The sequence below is a fragment of the Notolepis coatsorum genome, assembly GCF_963971535.1.
Source record: "Notolepis coatsorum genome assembly, chromosome: 13".
NCBI classification, from domain to species: Eukaryota; Metazoa; Chordata; class Actinopteri; order Aulopiformes; family Paralepididae; genus Notolepis; species Notolepis coatsorum.
In genome coordinates, this window is record NC_140177.1 from 3,225,417 (window position 1) to 3,249,480 (window position 24,064).

The following is a 24,064-nucleotide window of genomic DNA, read 5'->3' on the forward strand; positions in this document are numbered from 1 at the left end:
TCACTCACTCACTCACTCACTCACTCACTCACAGTCACACACACACACACACACACACTCACACCTATCACAGAGGTTCAGCAGGGTTCAACTGTCACAGGCATTACGTGCTTTAGAGAGTACATCTGAGACGACTTGACCTTTGACCCGGGGCACATGTGTCGTACATATCACTGGAGAACAACACCGGCCTGTTACACCAAACATCTCAGCACGCTGGATTAGAACTGATGGAAATGTTAAAGCGTGTCTCTGTGTCTCTGTGTGTCTCTGTGTGTGTGTGTGTGTGTGCGTGCGTATGTGCCTGTGAGTGTGTGTGTGACATTGTCTGACTGCATCTTTTCTGTTCATGTCTTGTTTTATATATTTTGTTTCATGCAGAAAATGATTCAAGTGTGTGTGTGTGTGTCTGAGGTGAATGAGCACATATAAGTGGTGGGTGTGTGTGTGCGTGTGCACACACATGTATGTAAAGCTGCATATGTCAGGCTTTGTACAGTATATGCGATTAATGTCACTAAATCCTTCTCTGAACAGCAGCCGACAGCTTAGCAGTAGGGGGGGGGGGGGGTCGTTTAGTTTAAGTTACCATGCAGGGTGGTGTGTGTGTGTGTGTGTGTGTGTGCGTGTGTGTGTGTGTGTGTGTGTGTGTGTGTGTGTGTGTGTGTGTGTTTGTGTGTGAACAGGTGTGCACGGACCTGGGACACACAAGGCCTTTTGTTTCTTTTGGTGAAGAAAACGTCCATTCAAGTCGACCCTGAAGACCACCTGTTAGTGTCAAACACACACACACACACACACACACACACGCACGCACACGCACACACACACGCACACACACACACACACTCCACCTCTGTAGCATAACAGCAGGGGCAACAGCTGACATGCAGCCACAGCAGACTCCAGTTTCTTCACACACAGACGCACACACACACACACACACAGGGACACACACACTCTCTCACTCACACACACACACACACACACACACACACACACACACACACACACACACACACACTAGCATGTACCGAAGAAAACTCCCACACACATACATATACATGCACGCGCACGCACACACACCTTTGGAACTCTTTGACACACACACACTCACACTCACATGCACACACACACTCAAACACTCACACACACACAGGGACACACACTGTCTCACTCTCACACACACACACACACACACACACACACACACACACACACACACACACACACACACACACACACACACACACAGTTCTAGTAGTTTCCTTCAGTATTCGCTCTAGTTTTAATATTAATAACTTGTCATTTGACAATAACAAAGAAAAGTAGATGCACCGTTCCCCCCCCAAAAAACATGTTTATGCGAAAAAATTAATTCAAACACAACCATTTCCTTCCAGGTTAGGAAGAGAGAGAGAAGACTGTGGCCTCGACCAGACAAGGCATCGAATCAAACAGGGTTGAAACGCAGTTAACCAGAGGAAAAGGTGACGCGTCTGTCGCTTGTTTTCAACTGCAGAGAGAGACAGTCGGGAGGAGCTGGACGTCACCATAACCCTTTCACTGCCACACTACCAAATGGTTAACCCTTTCACTGCGACAATACAAACGGTTAACCCTTTCACTGCGACAATACAGAAGGTTAACCCTTCCACTGCGACAGTACCAAGCGGTTAACCCTTTCACTGCGACAATACCAAACGGTTAACCCTTTCACTGCGACAATACCCTTTCACTGCCACACTACAGAAGGTTAACCCTTTACTTAACCGGTTAACAGTCTGTAGTGTGATAGTAAAGGGTTAACCTTCTGTAGTGTGGTGGTGAAAGGTTTTTAAGCACTCGTCCATAAACAGAAGTGTGTGGGAGTGATGTGAGGCTTCGTGGACATTGCTTGGCAGAGAAAAAAACAGAACCACAGAACTGGACTGGATAAAGCGGGTCTTTCTTCAAGCACTAGATGTCGTTTTATAACTGGACTCAGAAGCGGAGGTTATTCACAACTTAATCACGTTGTTAGAAGTGGCGTTCTACCCCTGTGCTGAACTCGAGAACGTTGTGTCCCATCATCCTCTTCTTAGACGTCTATAGTATCATCATGGGTCATCTTCCTCGGTACACTCCAAGATGGCTGCCATAGATGTTTGATGTTGCCGAAGAAAATCAGCACTGTTTCACGTGTGTGAATGAACAGTGCATGAGATCCAGGAATTGCAACAAAACTGCCACGGGAATTTTCATCCACACGGTGCCTTTGACAACATAGTAATATGTCAGCTGGGGCGGCTAGGTGGTGTAGTGGGCAAGGCACTCGCCACCAATGTGGAGACGCTGGGTTCGCGTGTTCGAATCCAGCTCTCCACATTGTTTTCAGTTTAGCTGGTCGTCCACAGTAATACACATTGGCCGTATTACGGGGAGGGAAACTGAAGGGTGGGGATCGGGCGTTGTGGACAGCGACTCCTACAGGTCGGTTGGTGCGCCTGCGCAGTAGAATCAGGAAGTGTCGGGGGCAGCGTGAGCCTCCCACGCGTTACTCCTCGCCACTGAGAGATCGAGCTGCGCAGGTGAAAAGATGCGACTGCTGTTACCTCAAGTACCGGAGGGGACTTGTGCTATGTATGACTTAGTCCACATTGCAGCCGGCTTGTGGGAGGCAAGAAACAGCGTTCGTGACAGGGGAGGGTTGAATTGGATGATACGAAATTGGGATGGGAGAAAAATATAGAAAATGGGAGAAAAAGTGGATAAAAAAAAAAAAGTAATATGTCAGCTGGAATGTTAATCCACACGGTGCCTTTGACAACATAGTAATACGTAAATGTCCAAACCCCCCACCCCCACCCCCTCCTATTAGACAGTCTCCTCCAAACCGCATGTATATATTCTCTCCCCGCCGTATATGTATATTTCTCTACCCCCCACCCACCCCCTCCTAATGTACAGTCCCCTCCTTGAATACCGTATATGTCACAAATGTAACAGTACTATATATACCTGTATGTCCCTATGCCATAAATGTCATGTATGTCGTGTATGTCATAAATGTCAATATGAAATGAAAATGGGGGACCCTGATGTAAACAAGACAAACGTCTTTCTCTGGTCTGCATCCCCTTAACAATTGTGTGTATTGAGCCGTACTGTATTGTACCCATTCTGCAATCTGTTAAATAAAGTTTTCATTCATTCATAATTCCGCTTTTTTTGAGTCTCATGCGCCGAACCGACAGCGGTTTCCATGACGCTATCAAACATTCTGTGCGGCAGGCATTTCTCAGTCTACCAGCCCGAAATGACCATTCATGGATATCGGTTTGAATGGGAACTCTATCGGTTCAAGTGCTGCGGAGCCGTCGCCAGGGAGCCGCTCGCTCATTCACTGCCTGCTGCTTCATGGAACACGCTGCTCCCTAACTAAAAATGGAAGTGTGTTGTGTGTGCAAAGTAGAAATGAGAGATCTTGATATAATAAGATCTGAGGCTCGCGGGTGGAAATGAAAGGGAAAAAACACAGTGGAGCCAAAAAACATCTGAGAGACGTTGTATCACCTGTTCTGAAGGCGCTGGAGACGGAGTGGTTCACTAAACAAGAGAGAGGAGGGAGAAACGCTGTGTCTGTGTGTCTGTGTGTGTGTGTGTGTGCGTGCGTGCGTGTGTGTGTGTGTGTGAGTGTGTGTGTGTGTGTGCGTGCGTGCGTGCGTGTGAATATATGTACACACAAATGTGTGTACTCACCTATGTGTGAATGAACTGTATTTGTGTGTAGGCTACATATAACTGCATAAGCTACAGGTATACTTAGTTTTCTGCGTTTTGTGTGTGTGTGTGTTTGTTCACCTGTTGCGTACATGTCTGTGTGCAGTACTACTACTACTAATACTACAATACTACTACTACTACTAATACTACTATTAATACTACTACTACTTGGGGCGACAGTGGCCCAGGAGGTAGAGCAGTCGTCTGGCAATCCGGAGGTTCCCGGTTCGATTCCCGCTCCTCCCGGGCAGCATGTCGATGTGTCCTTGAGCAAGACACTTAACCCCTAATTGCTCCCGATGAGCAGGTTGGCACCTTGCATGGTTGCCTCCGCCGTCGGTGTGTGAGTGAATGTGTGAGTGAATGGGTAAAAATGTGAGTAACAAATTGTAAAGCGCTTTGGATAAAAGCGCTATATAAAAAAGCAGCCATTTACTACTGTCTACTACTACTACTACTACTAATACTACTACTACTACTACTACTACTACTACTACTACTACTACAATACGACTATTAATACTACTATTAATACTACTACTGTCTACTACTAGTACAATACTACTACTACTACAATACTACTATTAATACTACTAATACTACAATACTACTATTAATACTAATACTACAATACTACTATTAATACTAGTACTACTACTACAATACTACTATTAATACTACTACTACTACTACTACTACTACTACTACTACTACTACTACTACTACTACTACTACAATACTACTACTACTATAAAAAAGCAGCCATTACTACAATACTACTATTAATACTACTACAATACTACTACTACTACTACTACTACTACTACTACTACTACTACTACTACTACTACTACTACTACTACTACTACTACTACTACTACAATACTACTATTAATACTACTACAATACTACTATTAATACTACTACTACTACTACTACTACTACTACTACTACTACTACTACTACTACTACTACTACTACAATACTACCATTAATACTACTACTACAATACTACTATTAATAATACTACTACTACAACAATACTACTATTGATACTACTACTACTACTATCATCTGCTACATTACATTCTCCCCCTTGGTCACATCATCCGTAAATACCACCTCAACTTCCACTGCTACTCTGATGACACCCAAATCTACATCAGTACACAATCCCCCCACAGCCCACCCCTCAGTCACATCGAATCCTGCATTGCTGAACTCCAAACCTGGATGACTCACAACGTTCTCAAATTAAACAGCAACAAAAAAGGAACTCTTCTTCACTATCGGCACTAAAACCACCCTCAGCAGATCCGGACCCATCACACTCACCATCAATGACTCCACCATCACCCCCTCCCCCCTAGTCCGAAACCTTGGTGTCCTCCTCGACCCCACCCTCTCATTTGACCCCCACGTCCGCTACATTGTCAAAACCTCTTACTTCCACCTCAGCAACATTGCTAAAATCCGTCACTGCCTCTCCCCCCCTGCTGCTGAATCCCTCATACATGCCTTCATCTCCTCCCGCCTGGACTACTGCAACTCCCTCCTCACTGGCATCACCTCCCGCTCCCTTCACAAACTGCAGATGGTCCAAAACTCAGCCGCCCGCCTCCTCACTAACACCCGGTCCCGTGAACACATCACCCCTGTCCTCCACTCTCTCCACTGGCTCCCGATCAAACAACGCATAAACTTCAAAACACTACTCCTCACCTTCAAAGCCCTCCATAGCCTGGCCCCCCCTACCTGACTGATCTCCTTCTCCCCTACCGCCCCACCCGTTCCCTCCGGTCCTCCTCCACTGCCTCCCTCACTGTCCCGACATCCAAACTCAAAAACGTTGGTGATCGGGCCTTCTCTCGCACTGCACCCCGACTCTGGAACTCCCTCCCTCAGTCCATCAGAGACTCCCCTACACTCCTCACCTTCAAATCTCGCCTCAAAACCCACCTGTTCTCCCTAGCCTTCAACCCCTCCACCCATAACCCCCCCCCTCCAACCAGATTGATGTCTGTTCCTATCGCTTTGTCTTTTTTGTGTTATCTCATGCTGCTTTCCCCTATTTCCCCCATGGTCTCATGTTCCTTTTCTGTTTCTTTGTTTTTACTATGTTCCTATAACTACTGTCAGCGACTTCGGGTCATTGAGAAGCGCTATATAAATAAAATGAATTATTATTATTATTATTATTATTATTATTATTATTATTATTATTATTATTATTATTATTACTACTATTAATACTACTACTACTACAATACTACTATTGATACTACTACTACAATACTACTACTACTACTACTACTACTACAATACTACTATTAATAATACTACTACAATACTACTATTAATACTACTACAATACTACTATTAATACTACTACTACTAATAATAATAATAATACAATACTACTATTAATACTACTACTACTACTACTACTACTACTACTACAATACGACTATTAATACTACTACTACAATACTACTATTAATACTATTAATACTACTACTACAATACTACTATTACTACTACTACTACAATACTACTATTAATACTACTACTACAATACTACTATTAATACTACTACTACTACTACTACAATACTACTATTAATACTACTACTACAATACTACTATTAATACTACTACTACTACAATACTACTATTAATACTACTACTACTACTACAATACTACTATTAATACTAGGGCTGTCAGTTTATCGCGTTAATTAGATTAATTAATTACACAGCAAATTATCGTGTTATGAAAATTAACTCAAAATAAAAAAAATATATATATATATATATTCTTTTTTTATTTATAATTTTTTTTTTATCTCATTCATTCCATAAGAATGTAGAATACACATTTACAGACTTTATTTTTTTAAATAGTCCATTTGCATGTTCTTGGTATCTGATTCTAGGGACATCTATGGATCTCAGGGAATGTATTCCCAGTGTCCGAAATACTGTGTCTGTTACTAGGCTTGAGTAAATTGTAATGAACCAAATGAGAATATCAATAATTTTTTTTTTTATCTTTGACTGTGAATAACACCATGCTCAAATTGACCAGACCTGAAAAATCTAAGCAAATGAATAAATGGAAGATGATTAAACAGAAGGTTTTGTAGATACAGTACTGAATTCTGCCATGCGGACACATGCAATTTGAAATATTATTATAGAATATAGAATATCAGGCATAAAATGGTTATGCAATTAAAATGTGATTAATTAGATTAATTAATTACAAATCCTGTAATTAATTAGATACATTTTTTTAATCGCCTGACAGCACTAATTAATACTACTACTGTACTCACAATAGTGCTCCAGACCAGGCCCGTGGTGTAGTGCTGTTTGATGTAGGTCTGCATCTCAGTCCAGACGGTCAGGTAGGAGCGAACCCAGTCCACATGCCTTCTGTCACTGGGAGGAGGGAGGGAGGGAGGGAGGGAGGGAGGGAGGGAGGGAGGGAGGGAGGGAGAGAGAGGAGGGAGAGAGGGAGGGAGGGAGGAGAGAGGGAGGGAGGAGGGAGGGAGGGAAAGGGAGGGAGGGAGGAAGGGAGGGAGGGAGGGAGGGAGGGAGGGAGGGAGGGAGGGAGAGAGAGAGAGAGAGAGAGAGAGAGAGAGAGAGGGAGGGAGGGAGGGAGGGAGAGTGAGGGAGAGAGGGAGGAGGGAGGGAGAGAGGGAGAGAAGGAGGGAGAGGAAGGAGGTTGAGGAGGGAGGGAGAGAGGGAGGGAGGGAGGGAGAGAGGGAGGGAGAGGAAGGAGGTTGAGGAGGGAGGGAGGGAGGGAGGGAGGGAGGGAGGGAGGGAGGGAGGGAGGGAGGGAGGGGAAGGAGGGGAAGGAGGTTGAGGAGGGAGGGAGGGAGAGAGGGAGGGAGGGAGAGGAAGGAGGTTGAGGAGGGAGGGAGGGAGAGAGGGAGGGAGGGAGAGGAAGGAGGTTGAGGAGGGGAGTAGAGTTGGGTGTAGGCAGGAGGGGAGAGGAGGAGGGAGAGGGAGAGGGGGGGGGTGTGGATGGGAGTGGGAGGTTAAGTTAAGTTATTATTCAATTAAGTTTTACAGAATCATGTCCCGAAGACATGTTCAACGTGGACATTTAAATAAAAATCCTAAAATATTCTAAACACATTGAATTAAAATATATCTTAATATTATTGTAATATTTTGTAGATACATGTATGTAATATCCAATCACAGAGTCTGCCGAAGACTTTGCGATTTTCTTTGAGGAAAAAAAGTGGAGAGCTTCTCCCAACCCCCGCCCGTTCCAAATGCTGAATCGAGAACCTCATCCTTCACTCTGTCTTCTTTCTCTCCCATTACAGACGCCGAGGCCTTGACACCGGTAACGTCGAACCGTCCCACTACATGCCAGCTGAACCCGATACCCTCCCCACTCCTCCAGACCATAGCACCAGACATCCTCCCATTACTAACGGCAACCATCAACTCCTCCCTCAACTCGGGGGTGGTTCCCACCTCCCTAAAACAAGCCAGAGTCACACCGCTCATAAAAAAACAACCCTGAACCCCACCGTCATAGATAACTATCGTCCCGTCTCTCTTCTCTACTTCCTCTCTAAATCGCTTGAACGTCCTGTATCCAACCAACTTACTGCTTATCTCTTACAGAATGACCTCCAGACCCTAATTAGTCAGGCTTCAGGACTGGTCACTCCACAGAAACGGCCCTCATAGCGGTCACAGAGGCACTTCACTTAGCAAAAGCAAAGGGCCTCTCCTCTGTCCTGATTCTCCTGGACCTGTCGGCAGCCTTCGACGCAGTCAACCATCAGATCCTCCTCGCATCCCTCACAGGAATGGGAGAGGCTGGCTCTGCGCCATTGCTATGCCGATGATACTCAACTCTTCCTCTCCTTCCCTCCCTCAGATATCCACGTCTCTGAGCGGATCTCGGCCTGTCTGTTCCACATCTCCGCCTGGATGACGACCAACCACCTCAAACTGAACCTAAGCAAAACAGAACTGCTTCAACTGCCGGCCAAATCCTCCCCGCTGACCGACCTTTCCATCACAGGGGAAAATGTAGCTGTAGCCTCATCCCCGACCGTCAAGAACCTTGGTGTAGTCAACGACCAGAACCTGCAGGTTCCTGCTGTCAGAAAGATCCGCCCCTTCCTGACAAAAGAAGCCACTCAACTCCTTGTCCAATCAACAGTCATGTCTCGCCTCAACTACTGCAATGCACTGCTCACTGGTCTACCGACCACCGCTACCACCAAGCCTCTTCAACTCATTCAGAACGCAGCCGCCCGTCTGATCTCCAACCTACCAGAGATACCAAAGCCCATGGTACCCCACTTCTTAGAGACCTGCACTGACTACCCATTGCCGCACGAATTCGCTTCAACACACACACACACACACACACACACACACACACACACACACACACACACACACACACACACACACACACACACACACACACACACACACACACACACACACAAACCCAAGTTTCAGCACTGTTTGATGAACATTGTTACTCAGTTCAGTTGTAAGAGTTGTACCCTTCCTGCGGACTTGTCGTACAGAACTTGTAAGTCGCTTTGGATAAAAGTATCAGCTTGTGACTGCAACTTGTTCCTGTTTGTGGACGACTCAGCCCTGCTGGTCTCTGACAAGAACAAGTTACAGGTTGAAAAAGCCCTCAGCTCGGAACTCGGCAGAATCTGCACCTGGCTCACTGATAACAAACTATCATTACACCTGGGTAAAACAGAGTCCATTCTCTTCGTTTTTCAAATAACAAACTCAGCAAGACCGACGGCTTCTCAGTTACAGTGGGTGACAATATTGTCACAAGGAAAGATGAAATTACCTACCTGGGTTCCATCCTAGAGGCAAATCTTTCCTGTGACAAAATGGCATCCAATGTAATCAAAAAAGTCAACCAACGAACTAGATTCTTGTACCGGATCTCCTCACTGGTAAACAAGAATACCCTGAAGACTCTGGCAGGAGCACTCATTCAAGGGTACTACTATGCTTGCACCTCATGGTACCAAAGCACCTCAAAGGCGCTAAAAACTCAATTACAAACATCACAAAACAAACTGGTCAGACTACTACTTGACCTTACTCCTAGAACCCACCTCACCCCTGCCCACTTTGACAACCTAGGATGGCTTAGAGTAGACGACAGAGTACAGCAACTTGCAATGGGCCTGGTCTACAAGATACACTGTGACTACACCACTAAGGTACCCATGTACATGTCAAAATACTTTCCAAAGGTCAGTGAATACCACAACCACAACACCAGAGGGAGCTCCACAAATCATGTTAAACCCAGATTCAGCTCAAACAAGGGACTAAACACGTTTCGCAATTATGCCACATCAATGTGGAATGCCCTACCCACGGCAGTAAAGGAATGTGAATCACTACCCACTTTCAAAACCACTCTCAAAGGGCACCTACGGGAGACTGCAATTAGAAACTGGCTCTGGCTAGTACAGAGAGACTCAGAAGGAGCTTCTATCCCCCAGGCCATCAGGATGCTCAATGACAATGACACTATGTAACAAACCATCATCTACAGTACACTCACAGCACACACATCCACATGTACACACTCACTTTAAATAAACACTCACCTTAACACCCACTTTACTCACTTTAGACACTTTAACTATAGTATTAGTAAAGAGATTTGCACTACAATTCATACCTCATTGCACCTTACCCTAAGTTTGTACCTCATCCCATTTCTGCATTGTACCTCACTGTTACTCTTTTTACTCTGTATTGTATATTGTATATATGTATATATATTGACTGAACACTTTATTTGACGTACTTTTTATTTTACGTACTTTTGACTTTTTCTATTTTATACTTTTTATCTATTTTTTATCTAGCACACTCCCAGGAGCTTATACAGGAAAAAAGCATTTCATGATAAAGTATTCTGTATTTTACTATGACAACTAATAAACAAACTTGAACTTGAACTTGAACATACGTTTCTTTGTAGTCCTTCAGAACTCTGTTGGTGTAGAAGGTGGCGGCGTCAGTCATCTCCTTCACGTAGGGACCCGGCTTCATGTTCTGGTGGGAAGGAAGGAGGGGGAGAGAGGAGAGGGTATTAATTAAAGGGTACGTTCAGAGGGAGTGAGAGTGTGAGAGTTGACCCCTATTTGAGCCCTATTTCCTACTCATTGATGACATTGACGAAGGGTTCATGCTGTGGTTCGTACTAATAATAATAATAATAATAATAATAATAATAATAGATTTAATTTATATAGTACACTTTAAACTCAGTGAGCTCTCAAGGTGCTTCACAGCAGAAGGAAAAACAAAATAAAAAAATAGAATAAAAAGGTTTAAAACGAGAAAAACATTCAAATGGATAAAAATAAAAAGATAAGAATAAAAAAAGGTTTAAAACATAAAACATTTCAAATGAATAAAATAAACAAAACATAGGAGCAGATTCGAAAACAGGCCCTATTGGAAGGCAGACCAAAACAAATGGGTTTTAAGGCCTTGAAGGCAGCAATGGAGACTGAGGCCTTGATGGACCCCGGCAGCTGGTTCCACAGGCGCGGCCCCCAGTGCGGAAAAAGCACAGGGCCCCATGGTCGACAGCCTGGTGCGTGGGAGGTTTTGGCTGCCAGACCTGAGTGACCTGGACGCAGGTTGAGGGTACTGGCTCCTCCTGGAGCGACGCCCGGAGGAGATCATGTAATCAGTCCCGTGTGTGTTTCTGTCGCATATTGGTCTAATATTTGTTGTGCACAATTAGGAGTATATCAACAAGGGCCCCCCGTGGTTTTGGACGATGCAAGACCTTTTCAGTACCTGTCCTGTAGCCAATTGAGTGCTAACTCCGCCCGGGGAGCTACTGGGGAGATGAGCAAGTGCTCCCGTTCGGGATAACTTTTTTTGTCTCCACCAGGTGGCGGTGTAATACAAGTGATTGAGTGAACAGATGTCGATCAGGACAGAGTAAGAAGGACCTGATCCGGGCAAGTCGCCCAAAGGGAGAAAACCAGGTGTGAGAAGGACACAGATTACGTTTTTTGCCCCAGAACAACTTCTGGAGTCGGTCAGACATAAGTGTCAAGCTAGCTAACGTTAACGTCACCAGCTAGTTAATGTTACTTGTTACTCACTCACTCGCTTTCACAGTAGCGGCTACATTTATTTATGGTAATGCTACATTATGGTTATATTATAGCTAATGTACAGCCGCAACTCTCTCTCTCTCTCTCTCTCTCTCTCTCTCTCTCTTCTCTTTCACAGTAACGTTAGCTTGTTACGGTCAGCCACATCTCACTGGTTATGCCTCTAGGGGCACTTACAGTAGCTGCCCATCATCATATGTAAGTTTTGCCCGTCACATTATAAAAGGCATGCAACGCAGCAAGGGCATTCTTTGTACACAGCAATTGTTGTTTCTTCCAACATGGAGGAAAAATGGGCATTCTAAACATGTGAAAGCCCTCTATTGACTATAGGCATAGTAGGAATATATAGCCACACCGCCTGGTAGACATTTGCGTTCTACCGAGCACACTTTTCTAGTTGTGTGATAAATGTAAATTGAATGCGGTCGTGGAAAAAAGCACTTAATCATTCTTGACAACAAACTTCTTTGCATTGGGCGCACCACTGTGGAGTAGGTTTTAAACAATATTTTTATTGCATCTTTTTCTTTTATACATACATACATTATATACAGACAGTAACACATGACAAAAATAAAAGACACATTCACGCAGACATATTACAATAATAAAAACAAATATAGTTAAATAAATTATAAGAAATCACAGAAATAAAAATAAAAATAAATAAATATAAAATAAAATAAAACTTCTTCGGCTCCTCTACCCTCATCTGTTTCCCCCCCCCCTTTCCTATCCCTTACCTCTCTTGTTTCCTATCCCTTTCCTTTAGATTCTCACATTCTTCAAGAAATGTATAAATGACGTCCATGTCCTTTCAAATTGTTCTGTTTTTCCCTTCTGTATGTATGTTAGCTTTCAGAGTTCATTTTAACGGACTGAAGTTGTGCACGGCATGCAACTGCCCCAGGGCCCATGGTGTTGGGGGGCCGCTGAGAGAGGCCCCTCCCAGGTGTGAATTGTGCCTCCAAGCTGCATGAAGTAGCTACTGAATTTACACCAGCAACAGGGCCTCTTAACTCTTAAGGCTGCGGTTACATTAGGGCCAACATTAGGGCCAACATCAACACAATTGACCACCAAGAGCGGATAGTTTAGTCTCACAAAAAGATCTCTGATGTTGTTAGCTACATGCTAATGTGAATGGCATTCTCCATGTATATAGTTAGCATCGAGGCTATTAACGTAGTAACGTTAACGCTAGTAGAAATGGATGACAACTTTATTTAACAGATTGCAGAATGGGTACAATACAATACGGCTCAATACACACAATTGTTAAGGGTATGCAGACTGTTGTAGCTTGGACTGGGCTCCTTATAACAATAACTTGACAACACATGGTAGCCGCAGCTACTTGGGACAGCTCTGCTGTAAACACTGGAAATAACCGTGTGTGTTACACATGAATAAGCAATCTGAGGAGGACGCAGCAGATATCCTGTATAGCCTCGCCATATGGCCGGTTGGTGTTGGGAGACAGCAAATTATATTAATTATAGCGCGATATTGCGTATCAACGTATCCCTCTAATCAAAGCTGGAGATCGTCAAACTCACAAAAGTACCTGTGTCAGTACCTATTCCACCACTGTACAGTAAAGTACTCATGTCAGTACCTATTCCACCACTGTACAGTAAAGTACTCATGTCAGTACCTATTACACCACTGTACAGTAAAGTACTCATGTCAGTACCTATTCCACCATTGTACAGTAAAGTACTCATGTCAGTACCTATTCCACCAGTAAAATACTCGTGTCAGTACCTATTCCACCACTGTACAGTAAAGTACTCGTGTCAGTACCTATTCCACCACTGTACAGTAAAGTACTCGTGTCAGTACCTATTCCACCACTGTACAGTAAAGTACTCGTGTCAGTACCTATTCCACCAGTAAAATACTCGTGTCAGTACCTATTCCACCAGTAAAATACTCGTGTCAGTACCTATTCCACCACTGTACAGTAAAGTACTCGTGTCAGTACCTATTCCACCAGTAAAATACTTGTGTCAGTACCTATTCCACCACTGTACAGTAAAGTACTCATCGTGTCAGTACCTATTCCACCACTGTACAGTAAAGTACTTGTGTCAGTACCTATTACACCACTGTACAGTAAAGGACTTGTGTCAGTACCTATTCCACCAGTAAAATACTTGTGTCAGTACCTATTCCACCACTGTACAGTAAAGTACTCGTGTCAGTACCTATTCCACCACTGTACAGTAAAGTACTCGTGTCAGTACCTATTCCACCACTGTACAGTAAAGTACTCGTGTCAGTACCTATTCCACCACTGTACAGTAAAGTACTCATCGTGTCAGTACCTATTCCACCACTGTACAGTAAAGTACTCATCGTGTCAGTACCTATTCCACCACTGTACAGTAAAACACAGACCATCGGCTGTCTGGCTTCAGTTGAAAGGAAGAGACAGAAGAGAACATTACAAAAGGTCTGACTGATACCTTCTGGGGGAGGGGGGAGGGGGGGGGGGACATCATGGTGACATCATCGTTTTACATAAACCAGACACGGGTCAAGAGCTGGTTATTTAAGGTCTGAAGTGGACAGGCTTTGGTCACAATGTGTTTAATGAGATTCCCCTCTAAATTCAGAGGAAGAGCTCTTGGGAATGATGGGAAGCAGCCCAGGGGGAAGATGAGAGATTGGGAGAATAATGTGGGAGGTAGCGAGGGCGATATTAAGGAGGTGCTTTGTAGTGTGTGTGTGTGTGTGTGCTTGTTTTTGTCAATTGACCATATTCACACGGTGGCCATTTTGCTCTTATGTCATGCTCAAATTGGGTTCCTTCCCATCCTGCATCCCCACCTGGAACAGGGTGGAAAGGAGCCCAACCTGAGCGGCATGTCATAATAAGAGCACAGTGGCCGCCGTGTGACTATGGTCAATAAAGATCAGGGAGCAGTGGTTATCTTTGAGATAAGTTGCTCAAGTTCAAGTGTTGTTTTATTTGTCACGTATAAGGTACACGTACATTACAGTGACATGCTTGGTTCTGTATGAGCCCACCTGAGAATGTGCTTCATGCAGTAAAAAGTAAAAAGAATAAAGTCCAAACAATATATAAAATAAGATGAATTTTTGATTTTCCTATGTTGGCTTATGTTCTTTTCAGGAACGTTTTTTGTTGATTGTTGATTTTTTGTTTGTTTGTTTGTTTTATCTTGCAAACTTTAACTTTTTCTTTTTCTTTTCTGGATCGGTTTTTGTTGATTTTTGATTGTTGATTTATTTTTTTGTTTGTTATATTTTGAAAACTTTAACTTTTTTGAATTTGTTTTTTTAATTAGGGGTAGGTTGCTCTATAAGCCTTCGGCTTCAAACCTATCCTTTTCGTTTTTTTTATTTGTGAACATTTTCGAAAAATTATTTGTTTGTTTATTTATTTGTAAACATTCGAAATAAAATAATTCATTCATTCATTCATTTATTCATTCATATATAAAATACACAATATACAATATACAAACTAAAGTGCAACCTAAAGTACAAAATTAAGTACAAAATGAATGAATGAATGAATGAATGAATGAATGAATGAATGAATGAATGAATGAATGAATGAATGAATGAATGAATGAATGAATGACCTTTATTGTCATTGTCACAAGAATGGTACAACGAAATTTAAAATGCAGCCCTGGGTGCTAACAGCCACACAGTCCTCTAGCTTGAGTCTGTTAGTCCGGGTGGGCAGCATGACGCTGAAACGCCTGCCTGAGCGCAGCCGTATGAGGTGTTTGTTGCCCGGGTGGTGTGGGTTCTTAAGTATTTTGACTGCCTTCTTAAGACAGCGGGAGTTGTATAGTTCTTCCAGTGAGGGCAGAGGAGGGCATCCGATGATTTTTTGGGGCCGAGTTGACGTACAAAATGCAACCAATGAGGTACAAAAATGCAAACGTTTTAAAAAGTAAAATGCTAAATGAGCTATGGGGCTGACCCCTATCAGTCGATTAGTCGACTAATCGGTCGAAAGGAGCAGTAGTCGACTGGCCATCCTCTTAGTCGAATATATTAAAACCAATTTTTTATTTTTTTTTGTATCATTCTTTCCAAAAGAAAAGAGGCCTAGAAGCGTGGCTAACGCTAATGGCACGCATACCAGAGGCTAACTGCCTACGAAAACAGGCACAGAGGCACTGAAAGAGGATTTCACCCGTCTAATGAACACACTAGACTAGACAAATATCAAGATGTATCCATCAGTGGACCAATTGCATGCTTTCGCAGAGGACAAGAAGCCTTCAGTCGACTCCTTCAGACATTAAGCACCCCCACAGCCCAGATGGAATGATACAAAATTAAAAATTAAAAATAAATCTTATTTTCTTTTAATATATTATACTTTTTTTCTTTTCGTCGACCAATAGTCGACTAACGGCAAATTTTGGCCAATCCTAGTCGACCATCCAAATCCTTAGTCGGGGACAGCCCTATATGGATGTAGTGCAAATATTTGAGTAATAAATAGATACAATATGGCATAGTGTTAAAAGTGTTTAAAGTGTCTAAAGTGAGTGTTAAGGTGAGTGTTTGGTTAAAGTGAGTGTGTGCATGTGGATGTGATGTATGATGAGTGTAGATGGATGGGTTAGTGTTTGGTCTCTTTATATGGAACAAGCCTCTGGGACCAAGAGAACTCAGTATCAGCCCATAGCTGTGTGCGTATCAAAGGGTTCCTGTCATTGGTATTTGGCAGCTTCGGACATGTCCATGAACTGTAAGCCCGCCAATTCTGTTTAGTTTTTGCTGTAATAACCGGTAGTGTAGCGGACATGATGCCTTGTATACATGTTCAAACCATTTATACATGTTCAAACAAAAGCATGTTAAATGTGTGTGTGTGTGTGTGTGTGTGTGTGTGTGTGCCTGTGCATGTGTTACCTTTACTCATAGTATAGATTCAGATTTTCTATCATTTTTATTGCCTATATTTAATGAACGTATATTATAACCTGCACCTTTGTTTACACTGTTTATTTTTCTCTATTTATGTCTTTCTACTATTACCCTGCCCATACCTATACCTCCCCTCCCCCATGCTGTTATGACGCCCAGATTTCCCCCAAGGGGATCAATAAAGAACATCTTATCTTATCTTGTCGTATCTCATCTTATCTTAACACTTTCAGTGCCAGCAGGGGGCGCACATTTAGTGCTTGAATGCCCACCATCCACTTCAATGTTAGCATTAATATCGCCTAATCTTTGTTTAAATTATGGCTATGTGTCTAATCTGCCATCGCTTATCAATGACTCATTTTCCAGTCAACATTGTCGAAGCGGATTGTTTTTTTATCGGTTCATTTCCGTTTTATAGCATTTTGAAAAGCCCTCGTTTTCAAGGGGGAAAAAAAGAATCCGTGATAAACGCCCTGTACTGTAATATTCTAGAACGTTGTCATTTTTCTGCCTATTTATGAATCGTTTTCAAATAAACGCTAGATTATCGATAGTATATGTGTACGTATGCACGCTGGTGCCGCAAGCTGTAAATCGATTATCTTATTTCCTGATCGCTCGCACAGTCAAACAGCCATATCACACATAGGGGAAAAGCTTATATCTCCGTGAAAACAGGTCTGATTATCCTAAGACTGGTAAAATAGATTCCTTACCTGAGACCAGATGGTATCCAAATGGATTATTCCAATTCCTGATCGCCATTCCAAAAATCGATCATTTTATTGATCCAACGCCACATACTGTAAAAACACATATTACACGCTGTGCTGAGGGGCCACAATGACTGGGATCATCTCCGGTTACATGCGTGAGAAGTAAAATGTGGATTCCGGAGTTCTTTTTTCTCATCCATTTTCATTGAGTCCATTCCAAAAGGGTGCATTACCATCTGGGAGACGATAGGGGGCGCTTTTTCACATCTGAGCTCCTGGTGGAGCTGGTTTCCCAACGGTAGACTCGGTTGATGAAATATGAATTCAGATCGCTAATAAAAAAAAAAATTACGCTAATTGTCGTGATGGGCATTCAGGGGGCGGGCTGCTAACACGTGTTATGCCGTGGTGGGCATTCAAAGTGTTAAGGGTTAGGGCTATAGGGTAAGGATTTATAGAATGAATATAAATCTACGGAATGTCCCTACAACACATGGAAACATGCCGTGTGTGTGTGTGTGTGTGTGTGTGTGTGTGTGTGTGTGTGTGTGTGTGTGTGTGTGTGTGTGTGTGTGTGTGTGTGTGTGTGTGTGTGTTAGTGTGTGCACGTGTGTGTGTGTGTGTGCGTGTGTGTGTAGGTGTGTGTGTGTGCCTTCAGATGGCCGGTCTTCCGAAGGGAAGAGCCAAACAGTTAACAAGATATTGCTCAGTGTCAGCAATTATTGGCAGCCGCGCAATTTGGAGAAGACACTGCTATCTGTATCCATGAGCTGTGTGTAGATTGTCAGGTTCATCATCCATGTGTGTTGTGTAACTTTGGTTGCCATTGTCAATTTGGGCACGAATGTATCAGAATAACCCACAATGTACAAGTGCACTGATAATATTTGTGTCCTTTAAACATTGTCTTTATGTGGACATAAATAAAGATTCTAAATGTGTGTGTGTGTGTGTGTGTGTGTGTGTGTGTGTGTGTGTGTGTGTGTGTGTGTGTGTGTGTGTGTGTGTGTGTGTGTGTGTGTGTGTGTGCGCGCGCGCCGGCCTCCTCACCACGGTGATCCAGCCCAGGGCGGGGATGCTCTCGCTGACGGCCGACAGGTGGTTGAAGAAGCTGCTGCCACGGTTACTCTCCGGAAGTCCTGGATCTCCTGGATGTGCTCAGAGATGGGCTTCAACAGGTTACTCACCTCCACCTGGAGACACACAGAGAGGAGGAGGGGGAGGAGGAGGAGGAGGAGGAGGAGGAGGAGGAGGAGGAGGAGGAGGAGGAGGAGGAGGAGGAGGAGGAGGAGGAGGAGGAGATGAATGGTGGTTCTTTCTAAATTGTATATTGCGGTTGTAAATCTGTTATATGTGTTTATTTAGTTTAATTTGATTTCCTTTACTCATTTTGAATCTCTCCTGAGGTCTCTTCTTGTAAATAACAACGACTTGCCTACCTGGTTAAATAAAGGTAAAACAAACAAAACGTGAATTTGCAATGGCTGCAAGCTTTTTGCGATAGACCACTCCCATTGCCACACCTGGTTAGCCGATTGGCAAAAACACACACACACACACACACAAACACACACTTGACCTCCATGCACAATCTCAGCCTCCTAGGGCGCAGCCTGTGGCCACTAGAGGGCGGGACATTTCTGTAACCAACCAACCGACAGAGTGACCTATAGAGTTGCTGGTTGCAGCTAAAGGAAACGGAGGCGGAAGAGAAAAGGAGGTAGAGGTAAGTGTGTGTGTGTGGGGGGGGGGGGGGACAGGAGACATGCAGAGGTGAGAGGAGGGGTAGGGACGAGGAGAGAGGGAGGGGGAGGAGATGTGGAGGGGGAGGAGAGGTGGCATGTGGGGGGGGGGGGGGGTGAGAGGGGAAAGGGAAGAGGGGAGATAGTGGGAGGAAGGTAGGAAGGGAGGCATGGGGATGGAGAGGAGAAAAAGGTACAAAGAGCAGGATGAGATGATGAGAGAAAGAGAGATGAGAGAAAAAAAAGATGAGAGGATGAGAGAGAGAGAGATGCAATTGAAGAGAGAGGATGAGAGAGAGATGAAAAAGATGAGGACGAAAGAGAGAGATTAAATTGAAGAGAGGATGAGAGCGAGACAGAGATAGATGCTATTGAAGATGAGAAAGAAATGGAAAGAGAGAGATTAAATTGAAGAGAGGATGAGAGAGAAAAAGGGAAAGTGAGAGAGATTAAATTTAAGAGAGAGGATGAGAGAGAGAAAGGAAAGAGAGAGAGAGATTAAATTGAAGAGAGGATGAGAGAGAGAAAGGGAAAGAGAGAGAGAGAGAGATTTAATTGAAGAGAGAGAGAATGAGAGAGAGAAAGGGAAAGCGAGAGAGAGATTAAATTGAAGAGAGAGGACGAGAGACGGAGAGGGATGAGAGATGAGAAAGATGAGCGGAGGAAGAGATCATGCAGAGAGAGAGAAAGAGAGCGAGAGTGGGAACAAGAGAAGGAGATGTATGTGGAGGAGTTTGAAATGCTACAGAAACCCCCAATCGTTTGCGGTACAGCATGTTAGTTAAAACACTGGGACATCGACATGGAACATCAAACGCCCCCCCCCCCCCCCCCCCCCCCTCCCACCTCCAATCCCCACAAGTTCCCATGCAGTGCTCTGTTAGAAAGCAGACTTGAATGCCTCAGATACTTCTGCCCTGGTGCCCTTTCCCCTCGTCGTCCACCGGTCCAACCAGAGCCTAGCTAACAATTCCTAAACTGGACAGTAACTAATTTTATTAGTGGCAGCTTTTTTTTTCCCATTGGAACTTCCAGATCCCAGCTAGAGCTTGTCTTCCATTCCCAGAACCCCCCCCACCCACTCTCTCTCTCTCCCTCTCCCCCTTCTCTCTCTCTCTTTCCCCCCCCTCTCTCTCTCTCCCCTCTTCTCTTTTTCTTCCAAGCATTCCTGCGTTCTCTGGGAGATCCCTCTGGCCTTGTAAGGCATACCGCCTCAACCGTGTTTACAGTTTACCTTTCACACACGCACGCACGCACACACACACACACACACACACACACACACACACACACACACACACACACACACACACACACACGCACACACACAAAACCATGTTTCCTTGGCAATGACATTATACACTGTCTATTCTTATTTTGAGCTGTATTTGAGTGGTTGCTATGTGAAACTTGAAACGTGAAATTGTAACTGTATTTAATTGTCGATAAGCAACAGGAAGCCGCGTGTCTTTATTTGGGCGTGTTGGAAACCCATGACGGCGGTCTTCCTGCCGCCGAGGTGAATGATTTGATTAGAGGTGTCGTGATAAGATATATTATATCATCGTGTTGCGTTGGCGATATTTAAGAATATGCTAGATCATAGGTCTAGAGTGTGACATTCTATCCAGTGTGCATCCATGTGTGTGTGTGTGTGTGCATGTGAGAGAGAGACCATACATGTGTGAGGATGTGGGTTAGAGAGGTTGTGTGTGTGTGCGTGTGTGTGTGTGTGCATGTGTGCGCGCATGTGTGTGTGTGCATGTGTGTGCGTGTGTGCGTGTGAGACAGATGAAGACGGAACACTTGCTCCTTTTTTCCCCTTCGATCAAATTCTTCACCAAATCAGACGCACATGAGTTCCATTGGCGAAGAAAGACTCTCTTTCACTGCATCATCAGCAGCTCTGAGTCTCATTAGACCCTGTTGTGTAGAGACTGTAGAGACTGTATAGACTGTACTGTAGAGACTGTAGAGACTGTAGTGTAGAGACTGTAGAGACTGTAGAGACTGTAGAGACTGTAGAGACTGTAGTGTAGAGACTGTAGAGACTGTAGAGACTGTAGAGACTGTAGTGTAGAGACTGTAGAGACTGTAGAGACTGTAGAGACTGTAGAGACTGTAGAGACTGTAGAGACTGTAGAGACTGTAGTGTAGAGACTGTAGAGACTGTAGAGACTGTAGAGACTGTAGAGTAGAGACTGTAGAGACTGTTGACTGAACCAAGGTTCCTGCAGTATATTACGACGACTGGAGTGCTGACTGGAGGAGTGCTGACTGGAGGAGTGCTGACTGGAGGAGTGCTGACTGGAGGAGTGCTGACTGGAGGAGTGCTGACTGGAGGAGTGCTGACTGGAGGAGTGCTGACTGGAGGAGTGCTGACTGGAGGAGTGCTGACTGGAGGGCTGAGGAGTCTAACCTGAGGAGTCTAACCTGAGGAGTCTAAACCTGAGGAGTCTAAACCTGAGGAGTCTAACCTGAGGAGTCTAAACCTGAGGAGTCTAACCTGAGGAGTCTAAACCTGAGGAGTCTAAACCTGAGGAGTCTAACCTGAGGAGTCTAAAACCTGAGGAGTCTAAACCTGAGGAGTCTAACCTGAGGAGTCTAACCTGAGGAGTCTAAACCTGAGGAGTCTAAACCTGAGGAGTCTAACCTGAGGAGTCTAAACCTGAGGAGTCTAACCTGAGGAGTCTAAACCTGAGGAGTCTAACCTGAGGAGTCTAAACCTGAGGAGTCTAAACCTGAGGAGTCTAACCTGAGGAGTCTAAACCTGAGGAGTCTAACCTGAGGAGTCTAAACCTGAGGAGTCTAAACCTGAGGAGTCTAACCTGAGGAGTCTAAACCTGAGGAGTCTAACCTGAGGAGTCTAAACCTGAGGAGTCTAAACCTGAGGAGTCTAACCTGAGGAGTCTAAACCTGAGGAGTCTAAACCTGAGGAGTCTAACCTGAGGAGTCTAACCTGAGGAGTCTAACCTGAGGAGTCTAACCTGAGGAGTCTAACCTGAGGAGTCTAACCTGAGGAGTCTAACCTGAAGAGTCTAACCTGAGGAGTCTAACCTGAGGAGTCTAGAGTCTAAACCTGAGGAGTCTAACCTGAGGAGTCTAACCTGAGGAGTCTAAACCTGAGGAGTCTAAACCTGAGGATCTAAACCTGAGGAGTCTAAACCTGAGGAGCCTAAACCTGGGGAGTCTAAACCTGAGGAGTCTAACCTGAGGAGTCTAAACCTGAGGAGTCTAACCCTGAGGAGTCTAAACCTGGGGAGTCTAAACCTGAGGAGTCTAAACCTGAGGAGTCTAAACCTGAGGAGTCTAAACCTGAGGAGCCTAAACCTGGGGAGTCTAAACCTGAGGAGTCTAACCTGAGGAGTCTAAACCTGAGGAGTCTAAACCTGAGGAGTCTAAACCTGAGGAGTCTAAACCTGAGGAGTCTAAACCTGAGGAGTCTAACCTGAGGAGTCTAAACCTGAGGAGTCTAAACCTGAGGAGTCTAACCTGAGGAGTCTAAACCTGAGGAGTCTAACCTGAGGAGTCTAACCTGAGGAGTCTAAACCTGAGGAGTCTAAACCTGAGGAGTCTAACCTGAGGAGTCTAAACCTGAGGAGTCTAAACCTGAGGAGTCTAACCTGAGGAGTCTAAACCTGAGGAGTCTAAACCTGGGGAGTCTAACCTGAGGAGTCTAACCTGAGGAGTCTAAACCTGAGGAGTCTAAACCTGAGGAGTCTAACCTGAGGAGTCTAAACCTGAGGAGTCTAACCTGAGGAGTCTAAACCTGAGGAGTCTAAACCTGAGGAGTCTAACCTGAGGAGTCTAAACCTGGGGAGTCTAACCTGAGGAGTCTAAACCTGAGGAGTCTAAACCTGAGGAGTCTAAACCTGAGGAGTCTAAACCTGAGGAGTCTAAACTGAGGAGTCTAAACCTGAGGAGTCTAACCTGAGGAGTCTAAACCTGAGGAGTCTAAACCTGGGGAGTCTAAACCTGAGGAGTCTAAACCTGAGGAGTCTAAACCTGAGGAGTCTAAACCTGAGGAGTCTAACCTGAGGAGTCTAAACCTGAGGAGTCTAACCTGAGGAGTCTAAACCTGAGGAGTCTAAACCTGAGGAGCCTAAACGGAGTCTAGACTGAGATGCTGGAGTCTAACGTAACGGTGCTCCATTGGTCGACCGGTACAATCGTGTGGTAAACGACACATGTCATCAATTGAACCCTTCTTGCACTGTAGAATCATATAAGTCTGTTTTGAAATTCTCTGGACAGCCCATGTATTTGCAGTTGATCAGTTGAGCGGTTAAATCGTGCTGGAGTCGGTGTGACGCCATCTTTAAATAATAAAAGTTTGAAAACAGTGTTCCTTAAAACGGACTTATATGGTCCTCATCAGAGGTACTAATCTTCTCTCTTCTTTCTTTCTTTCTTTCTTTCTTTCTTTCTTCTTTCTTTCTTTCTTTCTTTCTTTCTTCTTTCTTTCTTTCCTTTCTTTCTTTCTTTCTTTCTTTCTTTCTTTCTTTCTTTCTTTCTTTCTTTCTTTCTTTCTTTCAGACAGTCAGACAGACAGACAGACAGACAGGCAGACAGACAGACACAGACAGACAGACAGACAGACAGGCAGACAGACAGACAGACAGACAGGCAGGCAGGCAGACAGACAGACAGACAGGCAGACAGACAGACAGACAGAAGAGAGAGACAGACAGACAGGCAGACAGACAGACAGACAGGCAGACAGACAGACACAG

At 44.3% G+C, this 24,064-nt stretch overlaps 1 protein-coding gene across 1 annotated transcript in view; it reads right to left on the bottom strand.

Moving 5' to 3' along the window:
- cap2 (cyclase associated actin cytoskeleton regulatory protein 2) overlaps positions 1-24,064 on the bottom strand; it is a 91,214-nt gene that overhangs the window by 28,939 nt on the left and 38,211 nt on the right. Inside the window, 4 exon segments of the mRNA XM_084327490.1 lie at positions 7,103-7,208; positions 10,774-10,859; positions 18,640-18,716; positions 18,719-18,782. Coding sequence (XP_084183616.1) covers positions 7,103-7,208; positions 10,774-10,859; positions 18,640-18,716; positions 18,719-18,782 — 333 coding nt within the window.